Here is a 27,333-nt window from a genome sequence, read left to right on the forward strand (position 1 = left end):
AAGAAAGAATAAAATTCATTATAAGAAAACATGAAACAATTAATTTACAATTAAAATTACAAAAAAATATCTCGTAACGTAATGAATGATGCGGCGAAAAGATCGACACGTCTGTATAGCATCAGGCCTCGGCCGGCATTGTCTGTACACGGCGTTTACGCACACATGCGTACGCATTTTGTTCGAAAATAAGAATATCGGATTTAAAAAAAATCTATTGATTTTACTAAAAAAGTGACACCCAGGTTAAATAGTATATTGCTTGTAGAATAATCTGACAAAAAACCAGAATTATGGAACGTATATAAGTATAGTTATTATTGATTAAAAGATCTTTTTAGAGGTAACTTTGTGATTTTTTTCTATCGTACCAAATTAATTACATCATGTTTTCAAAATAACAAATACTTAGCATGTATCCTGAAGATTATCATATATTTTTTTCATTTGGTTTACTGCATTGGATCATATAATTTTTTGCATTATAAAACTTGCATTTAGCTCATGTAGTCCCCTTAAGATGAACGCGTTCTAGCTACTGGGCTATATCGGATCGCCTGGAAAAAATAATACTTAAAAGTGGTTAAGAGTTTATATTTTTATTGGTGGCGTAACGCTATACAATATGCCCCGTCTGTATTCTATTAACCTTGCCGGCGTTCGACGTTGACTATCGCCAATAAACTTCATGATTGATTGCGCAACACTATTTGCACAATTGTCGATAAAACGATACAAGACAAACACGAAAAAATGACGTTACGTAATATTCTCGATTGTTTTCGTGGCAAAAATATTCGTGCTTATAAATTACAATACATTATCTTTAGAACAATATTCGAAAAAACAGATCGCATAAAATGTTAATACGTCAATGGTTAGCGTTGTACATAATGTAAATTTTGATTAGCTTTTCTTATTAGAAAGGGTCAGTTAGTCTACTATATTGTGTTCGTAATACTTTATGTTATAACCAAAATTTATTTATTTATTCACCTCTAAATGCCCTTGAATAATATAATAATTTACTAAGGAGTATTTCAAGTAATTTATTCATTAAGTTACAATTATAGAATATGATACCATATAGTTCTTAGGTAGAACGTTATTTCGTTAAAGCATTAGTTCTTTAATTTATTGTTATGTTAACACATATTTTACTACGAATCTCATTCCTTGCGTTCACAATTTATAAATAATGTTATTTATTATGAAAACTGGTGAGTGTAGCCGTTGGAATGTTTTGTTATTTGCGTTTAGTCTGGCGATTGAATGTACGCGGATGTGGAACGGTCTGCATCAAGCTAGAATATAGAATATACCTACATCGTTTTATTTATCGGCCTCCCGGGTGACCTATTTAGATCCTGCGACTGTATTTCGTTGCAGCGACACATCGACTAATTTATATATTCACAATTTAAATATCTCTCAAACCACTGTTGAATGTAAAGATATTAAATTGCAACATACTAAAACAACTTTCCTTTTGAGCTCTTAATGTTTCTGTGACATTTAAGTAAATATTGTTTTAACTGCATAGCTCGGTTTTTATTGCAACATTTACAAAGTATAGACCCCATGCCGTATGTACTTTAATTTTAGTGTTAAATGTTTTTACATTGTTTCTGTTGCCGTGAAACCGGTCCTCGGGCAGTCACGCACATGGTTTCGAAGAAATAAACAGTTGATTGAATTGATATTCAACTCACATCGTTATCGCTCACCACAACGTCGCCGTCTCGGGCTGCATCGTTGACCAACTAAATAATTCCAACTCTTCAATGTGGGCGCTTCAGTTTCTTGTTATGGACCACCGTTAGTGAAAACTACGTTAATTACCGTCGATCCGCTGCTGACGATTCTTTTGATTTAATTACAGAAAACGGAAGTATTTTTTTAAACTAATCTAAGCCGTCCCCACAAAAAAAACAATGTCTCTATTTTAGTAGTGGCCTAAAATCAGAGAATACTACAAAAGTATGTATAAAATTTCAATACAAATCAAGGTGAAACGACGAAATTAAAATCAAATGACCTAAATCAAGGTTACTTCAGTAGATGTTTTATGTGAAGGCATGTACAAAGAAGCGCTTAAAGACTCCCGCAGGCATTAATCAGCGCTGTCAGTAACCGTAACCGTCTCCGGGGGATTAGCCGGCGAGATATTCTATTCTACGGCCGTAATTAATAGCTTTTGGCAAATAAATACAGGCGCGGGCGGACGCAAATAAGTTTCTTGATGATGTTATGACGTGATGTCGTAAGTAATAAAATTAATAACAAAGAAATTGTTAGCAGATTGAAATTTAATTATCTTTCACATTTATATATGTAAATATTACATTTAGAACATCGAATATAAGCGGTATTTTAATTGATTAAAAATGACTACATGAATGTTGAGTAGTTTTGCGTGAGCGGATGATAATTAATTATATAGACAACAATATTTTTTGCCGTAATCTCATATAATAGGTACGTGAGGCGTAATGAAAAAGCTGTCGAGTAGTCCGAGTCAAGAACCTCGATATTTAATTAGGTATGAGTTGCGAACGCCCACCGTTTTTGAGCAAACGACGTCTGCCTTATGATAAATTTAGGTTGAAGATTATTTAGATAAAGTAAAATTTAATAAATAATCTGTATATTAGAGTATATGATTTTTTTATGAATTTAATAACGAAACACGTGTCTTCCCGAAAACGGTAATGTGAAGATAGCGAGGCGATCTCAATTTATTTTGCCGGATGAACGTTAATTGAGCATGTTGTATGGAAACCAGTTCTACAAGTCTTCTTGTTACGGCGAAAGATATCGTAAAGTATACATAATGATATGTATTGGGTGCATTAGGACCTGTTACACCATCTACACAGCAATTGAACTCCTTTGCAATTAATGTTTGGAAATTTTGTGAATAGTATTAACGATTCTCACGATCCTAGAATTTAATGATTCCGGTTTTATATGAATTTACGATCGTTTTCCTGTCGTTTGAATAAATGTTTAGTAATTAAATATACTTAAGCAAACTAACGGTTTATCTAGCCATTCATATAATATAATGATTATTTTTGTTAAACAAATACGCAAATGGTCTTGATTTTTTTTATAAGTGTTTGTGTGTAAGTCTTACTTGCTTTCGATTAATAGTTTTTTTTATAACGTTTTTTTTTTTTTTTTTTTTTTCTTTATTTAAAGAGTTTTTTCGTTAAAACGAATATGCCACTCTGTAAAATGAACAATAGAGTAATTAAAGTTAAATTAGTTAGTACTACTTATAATATTACGCTATCCTTTCTATTATTAAGGCCGATCTTAACTAATTTTATTAATTGAGAAGCTTTCTCTGTACTGGGATCAGCTAAAATGCTATTAAGGTATCCCACACAAGATTTTAATTGTGATACAAATGACATATTTTGTCTATAGTCCTCGTTCCGGGCACATTCCATTATAATATGGAAGGCATCTTCTACCACGTTGCAAGATGTACAATTCGGGGAATTAACTTTTCTCATTAAGTATGCGAACTTATTCAACGGAATATGTCCGGAACGAAGACGCATCATGATAGTTAAGTCTGATCTATCAAACCGACTGTTATCAATCCAAGATGATTTAGGGGGCTGAGGCTGGATCGTTTTATACCAAATACCTTTCTCTTTGGATCTTTCATCAAAGTATTCCTTCCACAAGTCACAGCAAGATTTTTTAATAATGTATGTGTAATCTGAACAAGAAGGATGTAAATCTACTTCAATGCCATCATTACACGCTTCTCTTGCCAAACTATCCGCTTTTTCATTACCGCCTATACCTACATGTGACGGTATCCACTGTAATATAACTACCTTAGATGTAAAGTGCAATAGTAGTTTCAGTATAATATAGGCTATCGGGATGCCTCGAAAAGTCGAGGTACACCGAGCCAAGTGTTGAAGAGATGTTTTCGAGTCTGTAAAGATTACAATTTTATCATGATCTATAGTCTCTATGTACGATAATGCTTCAGCTATAGCGAAAAGTTCCACATGCATAATAGATAACTCATTTTTAATTTTGAATTTAAAACCATATCCTAAATTATCGTCATAAAAAGCAGCCCCTGATCCATCTTTTTCTTTAGATCCATCTGTAAAAATTCGGTAATAAGTTTTATATTTATTCAAGGTTTGGGAGCATATCGAATTTATTTCTGAAGAGTTATAGTTACGTTTTGGTTTAGAAATTTCATTTATAAATTTAATATTATTTGAAAAATCTATATTCGTAATCCAATTATCAAAAGAAAACATTTCTAATTGATTAATACTGCTAGGTGAGATATCTTTAAATTTTTCATAAGTAACTGCAAGTAGTGGTTTTTTCTTATGTCTCCAGTAGTTATTGTTGAGAAGAATAACTAGATCTTTTAATACTTTATTTATTTTGTTGCACTGAAGAGATTTGACTTTAAGCATATATTTTGCAGCCAAGAATTGTCTTCGAATAAATAAAGGTTGTAAACAGAGTTCAGATTCCATTACATGTATAGGAGTTGACTTTACAAATCCACCTATAACACGCATAGACTGGTTTTGAATTTTGTCAAGCTTATATAAATGTGACTTACAGCTATTATCGTAGAGGAAACTTGCGTAATCTAGTCTGCTTCGAATAATAGATATGTACAGGCGTCTAAGGTGTTTGGGGTGTATACCCCAACCGGGTCCTGATAATACTTTGAAGATGTTCAGAAATTTCATAACTTTGTTGCTAGCGTTATTAACATGTTTACCCCATCTTAAGCCACGATCCAGCCACAGTCCCAAGTATTGAACATTATCTACTAATTCTAAATTAATACCATCAATTTTGAGATCAGTATAATTTCTTACCGATTTAGGCTTTCTAGTGAACATACATACTTTACTCTTGAGTGGTGATACTTCTAAACCTATATCTAGTAGTAATTTAGTGATAACATTTAGTGCCAGTTGTAAATCTGACACAGCTTTGCTAACGTCTTTACATGTAACAAAAATGACAAAATCATCTGCGTACTGAGATATACATATTTCATTGTTAAAACTCTTACAAATATTAATAGTAGCGACATTAAATAAAAGTGGAGAAAGTGGATCTCCTTGAGCTAAACCACATCCAGTAAATCTGCTATTCGTGAGATTATCAGTAAGTGTAATTAATCTTCTTTCTTTTAAAAAATTCCACAAATATGTACATAGCCGAGACCCTATTCCTATTTTATCTAAAAGTAATAATAAACTGTTAATATTGACATTATTATACGCATTATTTATATCAATAAAACACCCTAATGTAACTTGACCTTTGGTAAAACCTATTTGAATCTTTGAAACCAAGTAGCTTAAACTGTCAATGCAAGATCGATACTTTCTAAAACCAACCATGAACGGTGAAAACATATCGTTTTTTTCTAGATACCACTCTAAACGCTTATTAATAATCATGTGAAATATTTTGCATAAGCATGAGATTAATGCAATTGGTCTAAGTGAAGATAAACATGAAGAATCGCGACCAGGTTTCGCAATCGGGTGTATACGAATATAACGCCATTGATTTGGAATATAACTATACGTCAAAATTTGATTATAAAGAAAGTTTAAAATACGTTTACCATTAAGAGGCAAATTTTTAATCATGGAAAACGATATGTTATCACATCCTGGGGCTGTGTCAGAAGATTTTGTACATTTTTCAATTTCATGCAATAAAATAGGTGATTCCAGTTTTACATTACAAGTTGTAAATAAAGGTTGTTCAGGCATAACATAATCAGGACTGATACTACATAAAAGTTCATACGCTTGTTTCTTATTTACATATCCTTTCGGACTTTTGTACCCTTTCACCCATTTCATCTTCCACCACATCTCATGTGTAGTAGTAACATGGTCTATTGATGAACAAAATTTATGCCATCCTTCACTTTTAGCATGCCGACTGATTCTTTGAGCTTCACTTACTTTTTCTTGGAGGACAGTCAAATTATTTGGTGTGGGATTACGTCTAAAGTTTCCTAAGGCTAATCGACGTTCAGCTACTGCTTTTGATAGGTTGATATTCCAATAATATTTCGGAACGAATACCACACCGGGGTTCTGACAAATTTTTATAAAGGGTATATATTTATCTGCTGCTTTGTTAATTTCCTTAACAAAACCGTCATAAGCATCTTGAAAACTGTCGGGCAATACAAAATTTGCGAATCTATCTTCAAGAATCTTGCTATATGAATTCCAGTCAGCCTTTTTAAAATTTCTCTTTTTTATAAAAGACGGCTGCAATACAGAACTGGTTGATATTTTAATAATTATGTGATCACTTCCTAACGTTTCATTTAAAGTGGCCCAATCATACTTTACTGCAACATCAGAAGTGACTATCGAGATATCCGGGGAGGACTGACGAAGTCTTCCATTTACTAATTGGATACGAGTTGGGCTGTTGTCATTTAGGGTAATAAAGTTAAGACTTAACAAGGATGCAAATATTTGGTTGCCTCTAGTGTCATTTCTATTTGACCAGGTAGTGTGATGCCCATTCAAATCTCCAAGTAAAAGCGTTTTTCTAGTAAATAGTGAGAAAAGAAAATCCCAATCTTGTTGGCATGTTCTAACAGAGGAAGGGCAATATATTGAAACTATATTTTCTATTAGTTCGCAGTTAAATACCTTAATATGTAAGACTTCAATGTCACTGTTGTTGCTTCTTGTATCTTGTACTTGAGCTGTAATAGAATTTTTAGTCATTATAGCCACACCACCATAACCATCGCTCCTATCCTTACGGAAAATATTATAACCGCTAATCCTCACATTAGAATCTTCGTTTAACCATGTTTCAGTTAATGCAGCAATATGAACTTTTTCTATTGATAACAGGTGTTCAAAAGATGTTAATTTATTTGTCAAACTTTGGCAATTCCATTGGACAATATTAATTGTTATGTGTTCGTGTCTGCTACTATCCATGGTTTAATATAAGCAAAGAAAGGCAATTCTATTAAGTAATGTCTCACAAAGGAACATAATGAATGAAGTATTATTTTAAGGCATGCTTCTATTTTTTTGTCTAAGGTTAATTGTTTATCCCACAATATTTCTCTGAGTTGTTTAAAAATTAATTGCCAAGTAATCTTCTGTTCAAAACTAGTGTTATTTATTTCTGTGTTATTTGTATAATTGGTCTCGTATTCACTTTCTGGTTCTGGTTCATGAATTGTATCAAATTTTCCTTCTAAATTATTTCCCGAATTAGTTTTCTTTTCTTTTCTAGTCTTCTTTATACATTTCTTGTCTTGGCGTTTCTCTTTATTAGAAGTATTCTTTAATACTTGAGCATACGTCTCTTCAGTCTGTTTAAAACATGGCTCAACGCTGTCTTGATTTTTATGTGAATTATTATCGTCATTTCTATATGTCATAGGAGGTTGAGAATCAATATATCTTGGCTCTGGAGGGACATATATAGTTAAAGCTCTTTTGTAGGTACAGTTGAATTCTGCCATGATCTCTCGAATACGTTTCTCTTTAATATAAATCGGGCATATACGAGCCAATGTCATATGTTTACCATGGCAGTTATTGCACTTAAAATCTATCGTGTCACAATTAGCATGAGAACCACCACACTTAGGACAAATACATTTATTTGATGGACACATTTTGATTGTGTGTCCATATCTCCAACATCTAGAACACTGTGTAACTGGGTAAAGGTATGGGCTGACATTAGTAACTGTATCAAAGATATAAACTTTTGATGGTAATGAAGTTCCTTTAAAACATATTCGCACGGCCTCAGATGGTTCCCATTGACCCGTAGCTTTATTTCTATGCTTCAACCTTTTAACTCCTGTTATCTCCATATCGCATTTTAAACTGTCTAATATTTCCTCCTCGGTAATTTCTAAATCAATGTCTTTGATGACTCCAAAAGATTGTGTAATTTCAAATGTTTTTTGGCATTTATATCCGTTTTGTTTAAAAAAAGTTGACTCTAATAATTTATCCGCACTGATTTCATTATTAAACTGTACTACTACTTTAAACGCATTTATATATTTGACCCTCGTAATGTCTTTAATATTTTCTGATTTCAAAATTTTAGCCAATTTAAACTGCTTAGGTAATTTTTCTACTGACGTAATACTAATTTCAAAGTTGTAATTCGAAATTCTATTCGAATCATTCGTACGAGCCACTTTTCCACGTCTTGTAACAGTTAACCATAACTCATCCTGATCTGTACGTCTATCTCTTTTATTGGGTCTTATTATATTATTTTCACTTTCTGATATCGTATCTCTTAATTCTTCCATGTCGCATATTCTCACATTTTCACTATCCCTCATTATCCCACTATAATCTTCCATCAAACACTCCACAATTTCGTTTTCGCTCAATGGCTCATCTTCATTCGCGATGCTAGTCATTTGTTAACAACATAACTAGGCGATAACGCTTCAATACAATCGAGCGGATCAATTTAAAACCGGTTTACAATTAAACAATACGCGCGTCTCACTATAGCAAGCGCCCGCGCGCGAATGTTGTTTTTTATAACGTGTGATTGTTCCGATTTTTCATTTCAAAATTCGAATGAAATATATTTTCTTTTTATTATGCGATAATTTCGATTCTTTAATACCTACTATGTGATAATACATTTAACATAAATTAAACAACAATTTATCGAAATATAGAAAGTTAATTTTATGAGCTTGACTCGTTTTAAATTACGGGATTAATGTTTTGGACATTGTAAATAAAAGTAATCGTAATCGTTAATAATGAATTTATGTCCACTTATTATAATATATTATTGAACATTTATTACATTTTCTGTATAGGCAGTGAGTCAGTTTATAAATTAATTTACAAGTTTAATGTTTATTTCGCATTGAGATAAAACAAGTTAATTAAAATAACAATTTTCCTTGTAATACATATAACAAATATAATTTTATTATGTATTTAATACAATATTAAGTTAGGACAATGGGACACATCACACAACAATAAAATATTAAATGTAAATTCTGTCATACTTACCTAAATTAGTTAAACGCCAAACGAGATTGAAATTGATAAACGTTAAATTAAAAGTTCTTTTTTTGTGTGTGATTTGTCAAGTTCGTTTTTCAAATTGAAATAATAAGTTTCATAATTATTTGTTGAATCTATATAGCTTAGGCAGTACCTAATATTTATTTTGCACCTTAATAAAAAAAACGATAGGTACACGAAATACCACAATGATGTTCGTTTTATAAGTGTGCGTGTGTGCGTCGACGAGAACTTGAGTATTTTATATCAATCGGTTTAGTTCATCCTGCCCTGTACATCGATTTGCATGATGTCAGAGGTTTTCGAATTACCTAATGTGATAACCTTCGGTGTCTCTTTGTTTATTACCAATCACACGTATCAGCTTCGCCTTTGCGTTATCGAGATTTTAAATTGATTATAAGAAGTAGTGTTTTATATAACATTTTTCAATATGACAAATTATGTAATAAGGGAATAACGATAACTTCGTTATGGAAATGCTCTATGAATTTACTTTCTATTCAACTAAGTAGATTCATCGTTGCTCATCTATATATTAGCTATGTAGGTTAAGAAAGTGAAGGCGTACAGTATCTGTTGAATACGAAGGTAATGTGGTCCCATTCATTGCGCAACTTCTCCATGGATATGTGGAGCGCAGGTATCATGTCCGTCACGCGCAGCAACTTAACGCTAATAAAAAGTCAATGACAACTTTACTTAGACCTCCTCTTCGCCCTCCGTCGCATTAATTACAATACAAGAACGTTGCGACCTATTGAACTAGCCAGATCTTTCTTGATTGGTCACGGAATATACATTAAAGAACAAAAATGGACGAAATGCGCGAACACCGGAGTCATTGAGACGTGAAAACGAAACTATCACGATCGTAAATCTCACTACTGTAAATGTAAAGGAATGTTACCTTACTACAGTCGTTCTGGCCTACATAAAACTTGTCGATTTTCGCATGATAGCGCTGGCCTTGCCGTTTTAACCGAATTGGCATTTAAATTGAATGTATTGCGATCGAATTTAACCAGCGCAATTCACTAACCGGTTCGTATTGAATTTATTTTAGCGCTGAAGTAGTCGCTAGGCGAGACATTTAATGAGTCATTAGTAGTATTTGATCCACGCCTCGTGTTACATTTCTAGTCGCGTCCGGTGACGAGCATCAGATGTTTGAATCTCGAATGATGTCATAATCGCATTTGCGTAGTACATACCTCATGGTACTACTATATTTACAATTATCATCGCATAATTGAAACATTTAGATTCATGATTCTCGATTATATATAACGTTACGCTAATACTGGTTGTGTACCCGATTATATCCCATTGGAGACCACGTAGGTCCTTTGCTTTTAGCAAAGCTTAATTTAATGTTCAAAGTCTAAAGAAGAGATTTATACAAACTATAATCCCTCATTTAACACCCTTAAGACATTATGTAAAATTTAAATCAAATGCAATAATCAATATTACACCAATCCCGAATGTGTTGACTTAAAACGGTATAATTTATGTACTTTGTCATATGGACGGTTTTGTCTGTCCTCTACTCTTCTTAACAAAAATAAATTGGTAGTCATCCAGAAATATGTTAACGGAAAAATGCGCAACACAAGCCACAGATTGTTTCACCGCTTGTTATAAATCGGAACCTGATATGTATTTAGGTCGATACGCGATAATAGCAAGAACTCGTTCGTGTCAAAACGTAACGTTATCCAAGCCTTGACGACGTTCATACGGAAGGTTATCTCAAAGTGTCTCATTCGATAGGTTTTTATCTTGAAACTTAATTAATTTTAAAACTTACAGAAAATTAAATTTCGAAAAGAAAATAGTATTACTAAACCTTTAACATTCATCATCTCTAAATAGCAAGGTTAGCGCAACACAACACTTAAATGTCTATCAAACAATGAATTTTTAGGTGAGTAAAAAAGAGTAAATGTAAAGAAAGGCTTGGCATTCACATTGCGTACCCTCTCGCCACAAGGGAAGGGTTGACGTGGAATTTCTACCCACACACGACTCTGCCATTCTCGTGTATCACCTGTAACACGTAGATTGCGACGTTGCTGTATAACAATAAAGATCAATATCCCTTGTAGTATCGTATAATAATAAATGTTTGCATGATGTTAGTCATCGTGCCCTTACACGTCAGATTTAGCCCACTTAAAATTCCCAGTGTTAATTCCTTTTTGATTGCAATTTGACGAGCAGCAAATACATTGAGTGAGGTTCAACTCATTTAAATCATTATTTGTAATTAATCAATCATGCAAGTGTTAACTGAATTCATTCATTATTACTTTATATATACTTGATTGATTTCGAAGCAAATGTTTCGTTATTCTGAATAAAAGATTTCGTACACTGAATAAATCTTAACGGAAATAAATCTTATTTTTGAGAAATAGATTAAATATTGTGTGAAACTAGAACAAGAATAATATGCTATCAAAGAAATCAGCTGCTTCAGGGGACGAGCTCTTGTGAGAATAAATAAAATAAGGGATGTTTAGGTCGGTGGGCGAACGATCTTATCGTCTCCATGGCAATAGCCTGAGAGCGGAAGCTCGCACCGTTATTAGATTAGACTACCATGACTGCGGAGATCAAAGACACGACTATTTAATATATGATAAAGGTTCATGTTTATCTTGTATTTATTAAGCTAATGATAACATATCTAATTTAATCTTCTTATCGATCTAACACTAAAATTTGGGGCGGACGATTTTATATTATCTGTATGTTCTCAAGATATATATGTAAGTTTACATAATATAAAAACATGAACATAATAATCAAAGCTACACCCGTAATGTATTACTATGTTTTGTTGATAAACGAAATACAATCATAAATCAAGAATAAACTAATCAAAGTTTCTTCCAAGGATTTACCCCGATTCATAGGCGACAACGTAAACAAGCAGGGGGTATGTTAAGGATGACTTCTCCCTGCGCCCTTGAGTCGTAAATTGTGACATTCTCGCTCTGCTCCTTTTCGCAGTTCAATGATCTCGTAAGTACGTAAAAAGTCAAATTAAAGTATAATATAAATCACGTCTTGACATCGTGTCTTTGTATTTGTGGGTGAATCGAGATCGTGATTATAATCGATTTTATACTATAACAGTTATTTGAACAGCTAAATAAATACACCAATGAATATAAGACAACGTTTTTGATTCTGAATTCAAATAAATAAGAAGGTATAAAGTATTTTTTTTTATAATTATAAAAGTATGTAAAGTTAAACTGTACAAATGCAATAATAATACATATATAAAGTGTATATGTGTACATAACAATAATCCGAATTATGTACTTAATAACAAACGGCGAAACAAAGGTATTGAAGTTCTATAACGTTTGCCAACTCGTCGAAAAGATAGTCCAGTAATACTTTTATTCACGTAGTCGTTTGGCAGAGGCAAGACTGCGGCACTCCGTATTTTAAAATGGTTACATGCATTTCACTGGATATCCGATAAGGGTGAGCGTAACGTGTCGAAACATTACTTGGCTCGGGTCCAAATTACCGGCTAGCGGGTTGGCTGCGTTTTCTAAGGAAAACCTTTGATAACCTGCAGTTAGCTGTTAATGGGGAGAGCTTAATGCGGCTCTTTTGAATAAGCCAGGGAGACCACCCCCTCAGTATTATGGGGGATTTGGGTAGTCCAGATGATGTATAGATGCTTCGCCACGGTTATTTTATATAGATAAATTATTTGAATATTTATTACAAGGAGGAGTTTCGTTCTCTTCATTATGTATCTACAAAAAATACTCAAAGGGTTGACATGGATCTTTCAATAATGCGAAAGTGTAGAATCGAAATAAGATTTAGTAACCAATCTTAGACATCATATGATATATGAAATTATTGGAGACAGAAAAAAAAACATCAGTATGTTGTATATTGAATTTATAAATTTCAAGTTAATAATAAGAAAAAGAGTATTGTGTAGTTGTAACTTACAGTAACCTTTTTTATTTTAAATGTAGGTCAATAAAATTTCAATATCAATTCGAACTTTTTGTAATAATTTTTGACTTCGTGTAACTTAGCCGATAACTTGTAAAATACTTATGCATTTCGAAAGTTATTGAATGTTTTACGATTCTCATAGTCATTGTTTTGCTCTCCATTTTTTATTCTTCACGGACGAATACTTTACTTTTTATATAAACTGGTTATTCAATTATAATTTCAGTCTTATGTTTATTAAAGGTAAAGGTGTTTAAATTTGAAAGTTGAAACAGCTATATTATTATCTTTAATCGTGTTTTATAAAGCAATGATCTTGTTAAGTAATATATAATGACACAACATAATGCTAAAGAATCTAGAATAGTTACGGTGCCCGATCACGACTTTATTATCTCAGTTATTTTCCGCAGCGTTTCCTTATTAATTAGAAACCGAATCGTTCTTTAGATTTTAGATGTAAATTAAATATTTATTTCGTTTACGATATTTAAATATGTTAAGTGTTGATTTTCATTAATATTCGTTTATTTATTCAAACAAATAATAATACAGAAGTATAATAAAAAATAGTATAAATTAAAAAATCGTTTACTCATCTGAACTCATTAATGGATAATTATGTAAATGTTTGCAAATTGTATTTAAGTCCATAAATGGACAGATGAAGTGTATCTATTTATAAGTAAGGCGTAGGAAACCAGTTTTTAACATATTGTATACATAATACTGTATATTATAGAGCAAATATAATATTTCAATAGAAAGGGACACGGTATGCAGAATTATATGATGAGAAACAGTAAAATGAGAAGCATAATGTTCTTTGACAAGACTGCCTATTCATTGACTTTCAATTCCCACACGTAAGTAAATATCGCGTATAAAAACTACATACGCGAGTACATTTATAAAATGCGAATGAGCACGCTATTCTTGATATGTCGGCAAAAAAGTGCAAATTATAACAATAGGTCGTTCGACGCCAGGAAATGCGGCTGTATTGCTCAGCTGTCTTGAGATGAAACGAATATATCAATGAATAAATCGGTTATTCATGAACAGATGGTTCAGATTTGTTTCTTTAGATTACTTTGTTGATGCGTAAGGAATGCGATTCTTGCATTTGCTGTAAAACGAAAATATTACATTTGCTCAAGGCTTGATGTTGTGCAGGCAAGTCATGATAATTCGCAGTTCATGGTTACGCATTGTAAGTGCACGTGAGAGCGTTAGGCGAGTTGCGGTTACGAGCAGACGAATGGGCGCGGTATTTCATTTGATATTATTACAACTCTCCGTATAAGCGTCCATCGGTAGGGCAAGCGGTTGACTTTCATCCGTAATGAGTACTCTGTAAGGCTCGACCGCAACGTTTCAACGTAAAATTGAGCCGACAGACACCTACCTCTATGATACGCTTCGTTGGTATGTAGCTGTGATTACTTTGTATGAATTCATTTGCCTCTCTTTACTTTACAATTTCAGAGATTATAATATTCACACATTTTTGCTTTAACTCTGCTGTTACGAACAATAGCAGATAATCCATGTTTTAAGTAACAATTACTTACATACATACGTACATATAATAGCTGACTCATAAAAGAAATGTTATTTCTTGCCTTTCTATAAAAATATAATTCACGTAAGGCTGAGAGAACTTAAAACTATTAATTAGTGTGAAGCACTTTATTAATGATGAGTCTCATTTCAAAAGAAAAGACTTTTTGATAACAATTATTACACCGCACAATGGTCGTGCGTGAGAGTTCCCCGCGAGCCGCGCTGTATTGTGCTATTTAATTTATTATGTTATTACACTGCCTCATGCTCTATTTACTCAGTCGGTAACAATAGAAACTAATAACGATCATTTGCTATTAGAAGCATGCAACGCTTTTGCATTGTATATTGTTACCAACTTGTATCAAAATATTTTTTTTACTATGCTTAATATTTATGTGTAAAACATATAATTCAAAAATAGTATGTTGTTTTTAAATGGTTAGTATTATCGAAGTAACGAAATGTTCATGATAGAGTATTAATATTCACAAAACGCACGATCGAGGCGTACTGGCTCCACAAAATGGCTGCCGGAGGCGCGGGAGCGCGGTTCAGCACAGTCGTGACCGCCTGGAATCCACGCGTTCACTTCGAACCCTCATCAATTATGCATGAATGCGGCCGAACGCCAATGTTTACTCTCCATGAGACAACAATTTATTGCGTCGTGCGGTTTTCGACAATCGATCGTCCACTAGAATCGTACTACCCTAATTTGCGCAGTAGCTAGATAAATAACATTTATAGTTCCGACAACAAACAAATACAATGGTATACGATACGATAGTATTTGGTTGTAACTTCAGGTTTCTGAGGACTAAACTAAAAGTGGTAAACATGTGTGTGTCTGTTCGTTAAATTACAATCAATGCTGAAGGTATGGTATGCTGTAAAATATAAGTTAGCAACGTGGAATTCTTGTTCGAGTTCTCAAATGAGAACTTATCCTAACAAAATACTACTAATCATATCACTTTATTGTGAACGAAGGAGCAGCCCACAAATCAGTATTATACTATATCTAATAGTTTTTTATCGTTTTGTTTATTATTACCATATCGCGCGTTCCGTAAGCCGGCAGAACGTCCATAAAATGTCATCATGATTCATAGTTATTGCATCACGCAGTGGGTCGTCAAATTAATTCAATCGTAATATCAGCGTGTACGCCTCCGTACGCAGCTGTGTAAGCTATCGATAACGTGAAATAATAAAATACCTCATTGTACGGATCCATCGCGTTAGTAAGTCTACATAAGCGGGAAGTGGGAATGTTACAGTAATTATCATCTATATTTTCAGCTCTCTTGAAATAGCGAGATATCTATATTAAAAACTTATTCATTTACTCAAAACGCACATTTGGCGTGCCCTTGTCCATAGTTTGCGAATAAGATAATAAGACTATAAAATTATTTTGCTTACGCTCATTGTCCTATCTCAGTTATTAGCATTATTTAGATAAAACATTGTTCAAACAAGGCATAGAGTGGGATTGTTATCAGTTACTGCAACCAGGTTATCGACTGCCATGTTTGCGTTTCCTATCTTCGAATTCTTAGTGTGAATTATCTAACATATCTACGTATAGAACACATTGCGCGATAAACGCTTATTTTAGGGATTACACATCAAAAATAAGCATTCCATATTATCGTAAAGCATACACGTATAAAGTCACATGAATTTTGTATAACAGAACGGCGACGGCTAGTTATTAACATTCCTGCACACTTTAAGTCACTGATAGCGAATGCCGTTATCTCAATGATATTTTTTTGTATTCAATTTAAGTTAAACTATATAAAATATAACAGTGACCAAGGAGACATGAATCATAAAATCTATATCGTATACAGTTAATTTAGGCATTTATTTATAAAGCGGGATTCAGATGCATTGTATGTGCAAATTACATAGCATTAGTTATTCGCGTGTCGCCGCTAACACGATTAGCACAAGGCCAAAACAGATACACGACCTCCTTGCATGTTTTTAGAAAAACTTCGCAGGCAAGTTTACGTGTCAATTTTACACGTTTGCCCGTATGCCGCAGTCAATAATCATAATACATAGTAATATAATGTAGTATAATATTGAGACTTCAAATATTATTTTATAATTCAATCATTATTTAAATTATTAAATTGTAATGTTATCTTATTCTAACTATTAATGAAGGATGAAATTTACGAAATGAATTAGTGAAACTATCAAAACATATTCGAAAAACAAAACAGCACAGAAAGTTGGTTTTGCATTTATTGATATTAGAACTGAATGTAATCTAAGTATATGACACTCGTGGAATTCCTGGGGCTGTGCCAAATCGTTAGCAAGTTGTTAAATACGCGTGGCATGTTGGTCAACGATCGATATTTTGTTTATGTTCTAAATTGTACTGTTCTAAATATAGACCGGTAGTCTTATTAACTTTATTACCACACAAATCTATTATCATCAAAAATCTTAGCACATTTTTTTATAATGTCTTCCTGCTTGGAATATTACTATTATATTCAGCCAAAATCAAAATAAGCTTTTTTACAAACACATTTATCTCTTCAATTATCAAGATTACATTCCGAACCGGTCGCGTTAGTAACATCACATTTAACGAGAAAAAACTCAGTACTCTTTTTTATCTATCATATTTTGTATATCAAATATATACAATTAATTTATATTATTTCCTATATTCAAATCGAGAGATTCATTCTCGGAATTCGGTTTTAAACAAGAATTGCGCTTGTTAAACCACAGATACATATTATTATTATTAATATGAATAAACTACTGTTTGTAATTTATTTACCAATATTGCACAACTTCAAGCCTTATTTAAATAATATCATTATCTTATTCATAAATCGGTTAATCGATAAAAAATATACTGTTAATAAAACAGGTAAAACAAGGAGTGGTAGAGTATTTGTCCAAAAACGATAATTACAATTACGAGATTCCAATAATAAATAATACATTCACCTTCACTTGTGATATTTATCAGTTTTCTGCAGAAATTTCAATATTTTTCAATATTGTATCAATGTAATCACAATAGAGATAAAAAATAATTGATAGTTCGATCGTTGTTACGTATTGTAAAAATTATTGATTAAAGTTGCGTCTGTATCTAAAAAAATACATTCCGACTTGTAGCTAACTCCATGTTTTATTTCAAGTTTTGAATGATATCCATAAATTGTTGAATTAATGTACCTATAATTATGTAAATTTAGAACGTATATCGCGTATCGTGATTATCGACATCTGCCCTTCCTGTTATGTTATTGTAGGTATAACTAGCCTACAGTTTGATAGTGGATACGACGGGTGCTACATGCATTGCCGTCAGGTGCGCTCTGTGTTGAGCGGGGGGAGCCTCCCTATTTCCATCCCTCGTCTCCTGCCCGCCTCACACCCGCATTGCCGTTCACTTGTTGCTACGTTGTGCTACGTCGTCGTCGTGAGACTGGCGCGGTCCGTTCCCCGTCCCCCGCTCCGCCGACTACCACTTCCCCGCGTTTCAGTTCTTTGTGCGCCATCGAGGCTTTTGCACGTCTGTCTACAGTGCACTCACAACGGATCATTTTAGCATAGTCGTGATCTTTGTACATTTATATAATACATACTTATACATAGCTGACCGAAGTTGTATGTGTGCAGGTGAACGCCTGACTGATTTGATTTCCTGACCGCTTTCAAGGACACAACTGATTGGATTGCTTTTAATTTTCAACGGTCGTCAAGGATCCCTGACACAAGCTGGATATTTTTGTGATTGTGACTCTTTAACTATCGTGATTGGCTCGCTTTATTAAGAAATTGTGAGAGATTATACGTCAGTGTTTGAGTGCTGAAGAAGCTATTTTAGTTATTCAAGAACCATTAAGGGTTTTTGTAACCACTTTCCACTAGTGAGTATTATTAATTACTATTTATATATTTGAAAAATAACAATTGGATTTTTTTATCGGAATATTAAATATTAATTCGATAAGCTGACGACCCCATTTACCGCTACAATAAAAAAGATATATTTATTTTTAAAGCGTTCTTTGAATAAAGATAAAATAGATAGGTATTTAATAACTCTTCATATTGTATAGGTAATATTTTTTTAGAGGACAATCATAATTTTTGAGACATTAATCTCTTTATAGCATGAATAAAGACACTTCCTTATAAAGACACTACTTATAATTATGGTAAAACCTCTGCCTGTAAAGAAAGTACCTGCTTTCTTTATGTATAGTAGGTACCTATTATCTTACGCGACGTTGTAGAGTGGTGTACTAGTTTGACCTTTAATCGCGAGTGTTATCGAATTGGCTCCGACCGACTGCATTGTTAACAACTAGCGTGCCTATCGACTCAATTCTTATCGCCATTGTTTATTGAGCTTTCTACTGACCCGCACTCCATGTTGTTCCAATTTTTCATCACTATTCATTCTGTGGCATGTTTTCGCTAGTTAATGTAATCAGGATTTTACTTTTAATTTATATAATATATAAAACATTAAGCGTTTTTAACTATTTTACTTAGAAGTGGTTATATGATGCAGATAAGAAGCTTATTTGTAAACTGATCTGAATTGTTTGTTACATATGACTCAATTCTTAAGTAGGTAGGTATATACGCAGTTAGTTCTCCAGTGCATATCATTTAGCCGATTATTTCCATAATATGGCACCTCCTTTATTAATTACGATAATCTCGACTTATTTAAGGGTTCCGTTCATTTCAACATAAATAGTTGATATGTAACAACACCGAGCATAAGTCTAGTATTCAGTAATTTACTATTAAGGAATTAGGATTTTGTTCTAATTAAAATCTTGAATAATACTAATAATAATCTTGACCAGAACACATATATGTTACGTCCACATTTTAATCAAAGAATGAAGTATTCCAATCACAATCAAACAAATTACGCATTCTATTTTCATAACAACAGTTCTATCAACTAAGCGATTAATTTGAATGTTAAAGATGCCAAAAAAGGTTGCGATTCAAAATGTATGCAGTAATGTGTTGCGCAATTACCTACTTTATGCGATGCGGTCGTCTTGGAATCGTGATGCAACTACGAAACCATAATACCTTCAAGGTAGTGCAATACCAGTCACGATACCCGATACGTTGGCCGATCACGATCACTTTTTGTCGAGTTGAATAACACTCTTAGGGTGGAAATTAAACACGGAAACTTACAAATGGAGTATTGATTTATCCGACTATTAATCATGTGTTCAACTTGAAATATTATTTTGTTAAGTTAAAAAGTTATGAGCTGCAGCTTACGTTAATCATTTAACTATCTTAATACAATTTTAAATTACAGAGAAGACTTACGTAATCTGAGTAATGTCGAGATAATTGCTGTACAGCTCCAGAGAAAGCTTGGTCACTATTAAACATCCTATTAAGTAGCGGTTATTGTCCGAGTGGAAGTGTTCATTACACGCTCGGCGAGGCTGTACGCTCTAGTGGTTTTAACGAGATCTCTACGTGAGTCAACAAACACGCTTCGATATCGCATTGCGAATATTTGAATTGTGCTGTTGGAATAAATCATTTAGCATTCCATTCCAATTTCAACTATGTTAGAAATAACTTAAAAGTTTTTACGAAGATTCTGATCACTTTTTTTTCTTTTAAATTATTTTTTTATATAACCATGTAATCTTTGTATTATTTAATTTTTGTTCTTAATTTTAAAAAGTTAATCGTGTTACATATTTGAAATGTTATAAAGTTACGTCCAATCGTTCAATTTACGAAGCAGTTGTTATTTCTGAGGAATTATATTAGGCGTGTATATTTTTAGAACTGAGTTGAATTTGACCTTTTAATAATACGTTATAATAAAATTTAGTCTTATTATTTCTTATTTATGTTCATAAAACATATTAAAATCATGCATATTAAATCATTAGTAATAAGGAAATGTTTAAAGATTATTTTTTAAATAGCACAGATATGAATAAATAATCTAAACAACCGTTACATTATTCATTTATAGTCTACGTAACCATCGTAACGAATTCGCGTCTTATATTAACATAGGCATTTTAGTAAAGCGTTCGTAAGTCGTACAATAGTTGCTGCTTCTAAATATCCGAGTTTTACCCTCATCAATAATTCAAAGGCGATCAGAATTCATCTCGGTCACTGTTTGTTCAGAGCTCTCGGCAATCTTAAGTGTAAACTTTTTGCTTCATCTCTATCTAATGAAAAGCTCTCGCCGTGCCCCGCCTTGCCGTTTGTCTTGTCAATCAGCTGCCGTCACGCGGTGAACGTTGCCGCACTTCCCCAAGAGTTATTTGTTACCTCATTGTACCCAGCCGCTGATCACTGTCGCATTGTCTCGTCGCTTTTGTTTACAACCATCCGCATATTGATTTGTTTGCAGAATAGGTTGCTTTTGGTGTTCTTTCACTGGAAAGATAAAAGTAAACAATTTCTGTTTTTTTTTTACAATTGTAATACTTAATATTTTTTGGTTGTTGTTGCTTCGTGTAATTCATGTTTGTTCCGTCCGACGGCTTATGTTATTGTTACGATACTAGAAACCACCATTTAAAGTAATTAGGCAGATTTTATTACATCTTTAATTAAATCATATTTAATTAAAATACATTAAATTGAAAATGAGCACAACAATTTACATAGAATTAGTAAATATAAGGAAAACCTGCGGCACAACGTCATTTAGTTTAACAAAGGTTAGAAATGAGTTATATTTTAAAAAATACGAAAACACAAAACAAGTACAAGTAAAATCTCGAGATTTGACCCATACACCCCGAATAATGGTAACCACCATCACAAACAAGATTGATGGTTGTTTTCTTCTATGTTTTAACAAACGTTAGGAATAATTATTTATGTATGCGATTATGTAAATGCGCATCGTCGTTAACAGCTTCTCATTAAAATTCCATTGTCGCTCGTTTGACACGCAAGCATGTCCTATTGTGTAGGTTTTGGGTCGAATTTTATATTGCCAACGGGCTTTTTAATTTATTCGGCTATGATATAAGGGTAAACTTTTTCTTATAATTCTTACTTTAGCAGGAATGGTTTTTAAATATACTTTGAATTCAAATTAGGTTACTTAAAATATTGAACAATTGTTTATAAGAATAGAGGAAAAGAACGTCGCTTTCCGGTTGATCACCTATATACATATTTTGCAATCAATTTTCGAAAAATATATTTATTTGAACAATTTCCTTGTTGTTAAGGTAAGATAGTTTAGTAATTTTGTTTATAATTAACACCAAACGAATGGAATTTTGAATGCGTCAGGATGTCCGTACTCTGTCACATAACACATCGCCCCTGTTCTGGTTTTTCGCCAAACTTGATCGCGTCATGTGTTACTTGGCTCCATATTTTGGCGATCGGCCAGTCATTCATATGTAACACGCAAAACTTCGCTAACGCATTATTACTCTATGCTAACCGAGTCTCCCTGATTGTCATCTTTCTCTTCCGGTTTTATAAGTCCGAAACGTGACTTCGATAACTAATTCTTGTCACGTCGAAGGAAACCGTCATTGAGAAAGTGGTATGCAATCGAGACCACGTTTCATAATTAATTTGTGATAACGACACTTCATATAATATTATTCCATAAAAACATTACATCATTTTCTATATTTAGATATTTGTAATCCTAAACAATTTAAATACATACCAAAAGCAGCAGGAACTTGACCTTTCAATTTTGTTTTTATTTAATAAGTGTAGGTACTTATCAGCTGGGTCAGCTGTTTTATTGCAGTCGTTAATTTTATTTGATATATTAAACCGGCAGTGTCAGCATACGACACATTTTTGCAAACGAGTGGGCGTAGTGTGAATGAGCTAATATTGGCCGTTGTCCAAACGTGCTCGGATCAACATGCCGAATTACTGACGTTGGTCATTTATCAGTCGCGATGTTTAAATGAGATTTGTATCATATATATTATTTGTGTTAACCGGAGCTGACCAATTTTATGCTGCAAATAATGTAAAACTGGCATTGTATACATTATCTATATTATATATTTAACTAACTTTTTTTTCTATTGTTACAGGTGTCGCAGAAAGTGTAAGTGCAAGTGGTGATGTGTTGGAGATCAGTGACGAAAACAAGTGCGTAAAAGAGGAGGTGAAGGGCGAAGTGTGCGCAAACAGTGGTGGTGAAGTGAAGAGTGAAGTGAGTGCGGGCGCGGATGGTGTTGGCAGCGCCGTGGCCTCCGAGGAGGACGACTGTGTGATAGTGTGCGCGCGCGATGCGGACGATCGGTCCGACTCCGGCGTGAGCGGCGTGCGCTCAGGCGGGTCGGCCAGCTCGGTGGAGGAGTGGCGCGGCATGGCGCACGGCTATGGCGGCGGCCCACCCCCGCCCCTGTTGCACCTGCCTCCGCCGCCGCCACACTCGCTCTACGCGAACGAGCTGCTGTGGAAGCAGCGGTATCAACCACCGATACATCCGCCGCTGCATCATGCCATCGCGGACGATTATATCGCGGCCGCCACATACGATAGAGAGAGACATGAAAGACTGTTACGGTTAGTACACTTATACAATTATTGTTAATTAATGCCTATACTTTAGAGGATGCTTATACATTATATTGTTACATTACGTTTTTTTTTCATTTTATTATTATAGATATTAATAATATGTATTATGGTAATTATAAATAGCGTTAATTGTAATGTTCTCCGAAAAGTGAACCTTTAATCATTTTCCGTCGTTGTATATGCAAATTTAACAAGTAGCGAGCGTTTAAACTTCAAATTAAATCTAACTTGGTAACCACAGAGGAAGGATGACTTCCGCAGCCTATTGTTATGCGAAACGATTCAAATAACTTATTAATTTACATACAATAGACAAAAAATACTCGGTTATTCTGTAGGAGTGAACTTCTTGTTATTTCATTTTGTATAAATGTGAGAACATTTTTATAATTAATAAACAGATGAATGAGTTTTTTTAATTATTATTTAGCATATAATTATAAATTCTAAGGTTAGTTACTTCTTCTACCTTGTCTTCTTAAATATTTGAAATTTTAATTTATATTTAGTGAACTTTTCCTTAAAAAATTAGGTTGTTAATAATATTTTTAGAGATCTTTATTTTTTTTGAGTTTGCTGCGGTAATATAAAAATTACTAAAAAATAATTATTCGTTCAAGTTTATTATATTTTGTCAAGCGCTCATTATATGACGAAATATCTATATTGTAGTCACATTTTTTTTAATAGCAGTAAAAATAATATGTTATTGACCGATAACATTAGATAATATGGGTGATTTGATTTATAAAATACCTACAGTAGATTAGGAAATTTATTTATACACAATATATTACGTATTTTATCTTAAACTAAATTAATACGTATAAGCTCTTCGCAATAAGATATTTTTCAATTTAATTAAAAAAAAATGCTTTCATTATTTAATCGCGAAGAAATATAAAATTTGATTAAATATTTAAAATCATTATTTGAATTTCAATTAGTAATTCAATCTTAATATAAATAATATAATTGTACTCTTTGAATACATTCATTAATTTCAAACAATAGACTAAAGATAAAATTATTAGGTATGTTAAAAATATGCATAATCATTGTTTACAATTTATCTAAAGTATTCAAAGTCACAGACTTATCTTGTATTTTTTATCTGCGAGTTAGATGTATTAAGTTGTTTTAGTAATATTCAGAATAATAAATTATAATTGAGACCATTTAAATTTGTTCATTTATGTATGTTTGAATAAATATTTGTATATTTTTATCATTCATCAAGTCTTAAAAATATATATATAAGTATACATACTCACCTATACCTTGTTTTTAGAGGAAATATACAGCAAAAACGCGTATGTAGTGTGTAAAACGTATAAGTAAATATAGACTAGAATTAATTCGAGGTTGATTACGTCAGGGCTGGAAAGTTGTTTGTAGTTCAAGGTTAACAGCACCGACGAGGTTTTTGTCAATGTCCGTTGATAGCGATTTTATTTTCAGGCAAAATGATTCCATTTTGACGATTTAATTTTTTATGTTAACTTAATCATGTTGAATCATTATAACTGTTAATAGTTTGACCAAAATATATCAGACTAGATGCGGCCCGCGGCTTTAATAGCGTTACTTTCGTATTTATAATTTTTTTATAGATATGATCATATTTATTTAATAAAAATATATTAAATTTTATGCAATGTCTACAAATTGACTTTAAAACAACAAATTGCATGAAGAAATTTACGCTTCAAAGATAAAAAAGATTTATTTGTCCTTGTCATACTGAAATAAAAGTACAAATTATTTGTGTAAATGCTTTTTGAAACATCTTTAATATAAATTTAACTACGGGATCATTTAATGTTTATTTCTCACATGGTTTTAGGATGAAGAATTTTACAGTTACTTTTGATAAATCTTATGTATATTTTATTAATTTTCACAGCTTATTCTGATACTTAAGACTAAGTAGGTACTTAAAAGAGAAATCTATTCTTATTATTATAAAGACTAGATTCTATATTTATTTTTTCTCAGAGATAAGAATATTATTTTTTATCTTAAAGATGATGAATTAAATAATATTAGAATGAGTTTTTAGTTGTATTCATAAAATATTAATAATGTACTTGAATAACAAATTATTTACATAAACTTTATCAAATATTCTTAGTAAATTAATTAATTTGTTTTTGCCAATTCCTAAAAACTTAAACCAATGATTAAAATATACCTATTGAAAGCAATATTTTTATAAGGAAACTTGGTATTTATTATCTATATTATTATAATGAAATAAAAAACATGACAGCTACTTTAATTTATTGTTTTAACAAAATAAGTTGATTCTCAAGTTACTCCATTAAATAACAAAGCAGAATATTCTAAATTTATAAAAATATCACTGCTTTTTACATGATTGTAAAATTTTAATTTATATTTCTTCATTAATTGTAAGAATTATAACCATTTGTTCAATAATTCAATTTGTTGTCTTAAAATACATAACATTAGTTAAAAAATCACATACATTTTATTTTTAACTATAAATAATGTTTACTTTGATTGAATGCGTAAAAAAAACTGCATATTGAGCCTTATTTTATTCTAGGACTCATGTAAATTAGTTATTGTTTTTCTTAGGGTCATCATAAAAATTGTTTGAAGCCTGATTAAAGTTCAATATGTCTTTTAACTATGGATTGCTAATTTGTTATCGAATTATTTGGCGGTAAAATGATAATGTTGAAAGTAGAATAACTATTTTTTTAACATTAAAATATTTTACCACCGGAAATATGACAATAATACTGAAAAAAACATAATAATACAATTGTTTTAAAGTAAAATTTAAAAATAAAATAGAATCAGATAAAAATTTTTATAATATATAATTTTAGATACTAAAATTATTAATCATATAAAAATTTTACAAAATGGTTTATACATGAATCCTGTAACGTACGCGAAGTTGCTAGACAACAACAAACAATATCTACAAGCCATCTAAAATCAGTACAGTTTATTACATTGCATAAGAAAAAAAATTACGAAATGTCGAAATACTTTCCATTCAAATTTAATATTACATTGATTTTTACGATCTCTAAAATAAATATTTTTTAAAAATTCGCACATTCGAAATATTTTTATTGATTAAATATTTTTTACATAGTTAGTTATTTATACACCTACGACCTTCGAATTCCACAAAACGCCAAGGTAAAACTAATTAAAAAAACATTTACAACTTTCATTTTTTTTTATCTGACATAAACATCACATTAATGATTGAAACTTAACCTAAAAATTACACTTGTTAAATATTTTAAGATATTTGCAACAAATAAGGTTCAAGTTATTTGCAAGTAGGTAGATATGATTGCGGAAATCTATTACGTAATTTGTTTGTTCGTGCAAGTAATGACAGTCCTGGTTATCGTTTCTGTTCGCACCATTAAACATAACCCCTACTTTTCATTGTAAAGTTTCAGCTATATTTGCGTAAACATACATTAGTTAAACTAACAATATTGTGAAGAACGTTGAATTTGTTTGTTTGTTTAATTGCACATCGATATTTAAAAAATAAACAAACAATTTTTCTTTCTTAATATACATATATCTGTGTTCTGAGAAAATATTTCCTTCAATTAAATTTTGGATGTGTTGTTTGTGTTAATACATTTGTTTATTACGCAATGTTATTTAGAAAATAATATATATGTAATAATTCTCATTAATTTTTAAAGGATTGTTTAATTTTTCATGTCAACAAAGTTGCGAGCAACATCCACGACCTTAATAAAATCTAATGATTACACGTTGTATAACGAATTTAATATTATTTACTTATTTATGCATCAAAACCACTTTAAAATGCGTTTAAATATTATAGGATAAGTGTCATATTTGTTAACGACGTAATGATAGAATTTACTTAACAAATGTTAATTAGAACGAAGACTCGTTTATATTTACCACGTAAACAAATGAATCATGAGACGTCACTAATAACAGTTAATGTTGATTCATAAAACCCACATAAACCAATTTACTTATTACATCGCACTTAATTCTGTCACTCCGTTCCCTGTTTATTTTACGA

At 32.0% G+C, this 27,333-nt stretch overlaps 1 protein-coding gene across 2 annotated transcripts in view; it reads left to right on the forward strand.

Annotated features, from left to right (window-relative positions):
* Positions 1–27,333, forward strand: part of LOC125067006 (lysine-specific demethylase 3A-like) — a 133,195-nt gene that overhangs the window by 98,570 nt on the left and 7,292 nt on the right. For both annotated transcript variants that reach the window (XM_047675370.1, XM_047675371.1), the window contains exon 9: positions 22,772–23,249. In XM_047675370.1, the coding sequence (XP_047531326.1) occupies positions 22,772–23,249 (478 nt within the window). The remainder of the gene's footprint in view (positions 1–22,771; positions 23,250–27,333) is intronic.

The sequence above is a fragment of the Vanessa atalanta genome, chromosome 10, assembly GCF_905147765.1.
Source record: "Vanessa atalanta chromosome 10, ilVanAtal1.2, whole genome shotgun sequence".
Taxonomy (NCBI): Eukaryota; Metazoa; Arthropoda; class Insecta; order Lepidoptera; family Nymphalidae; genus Vanessa; species Vanessa atalanta.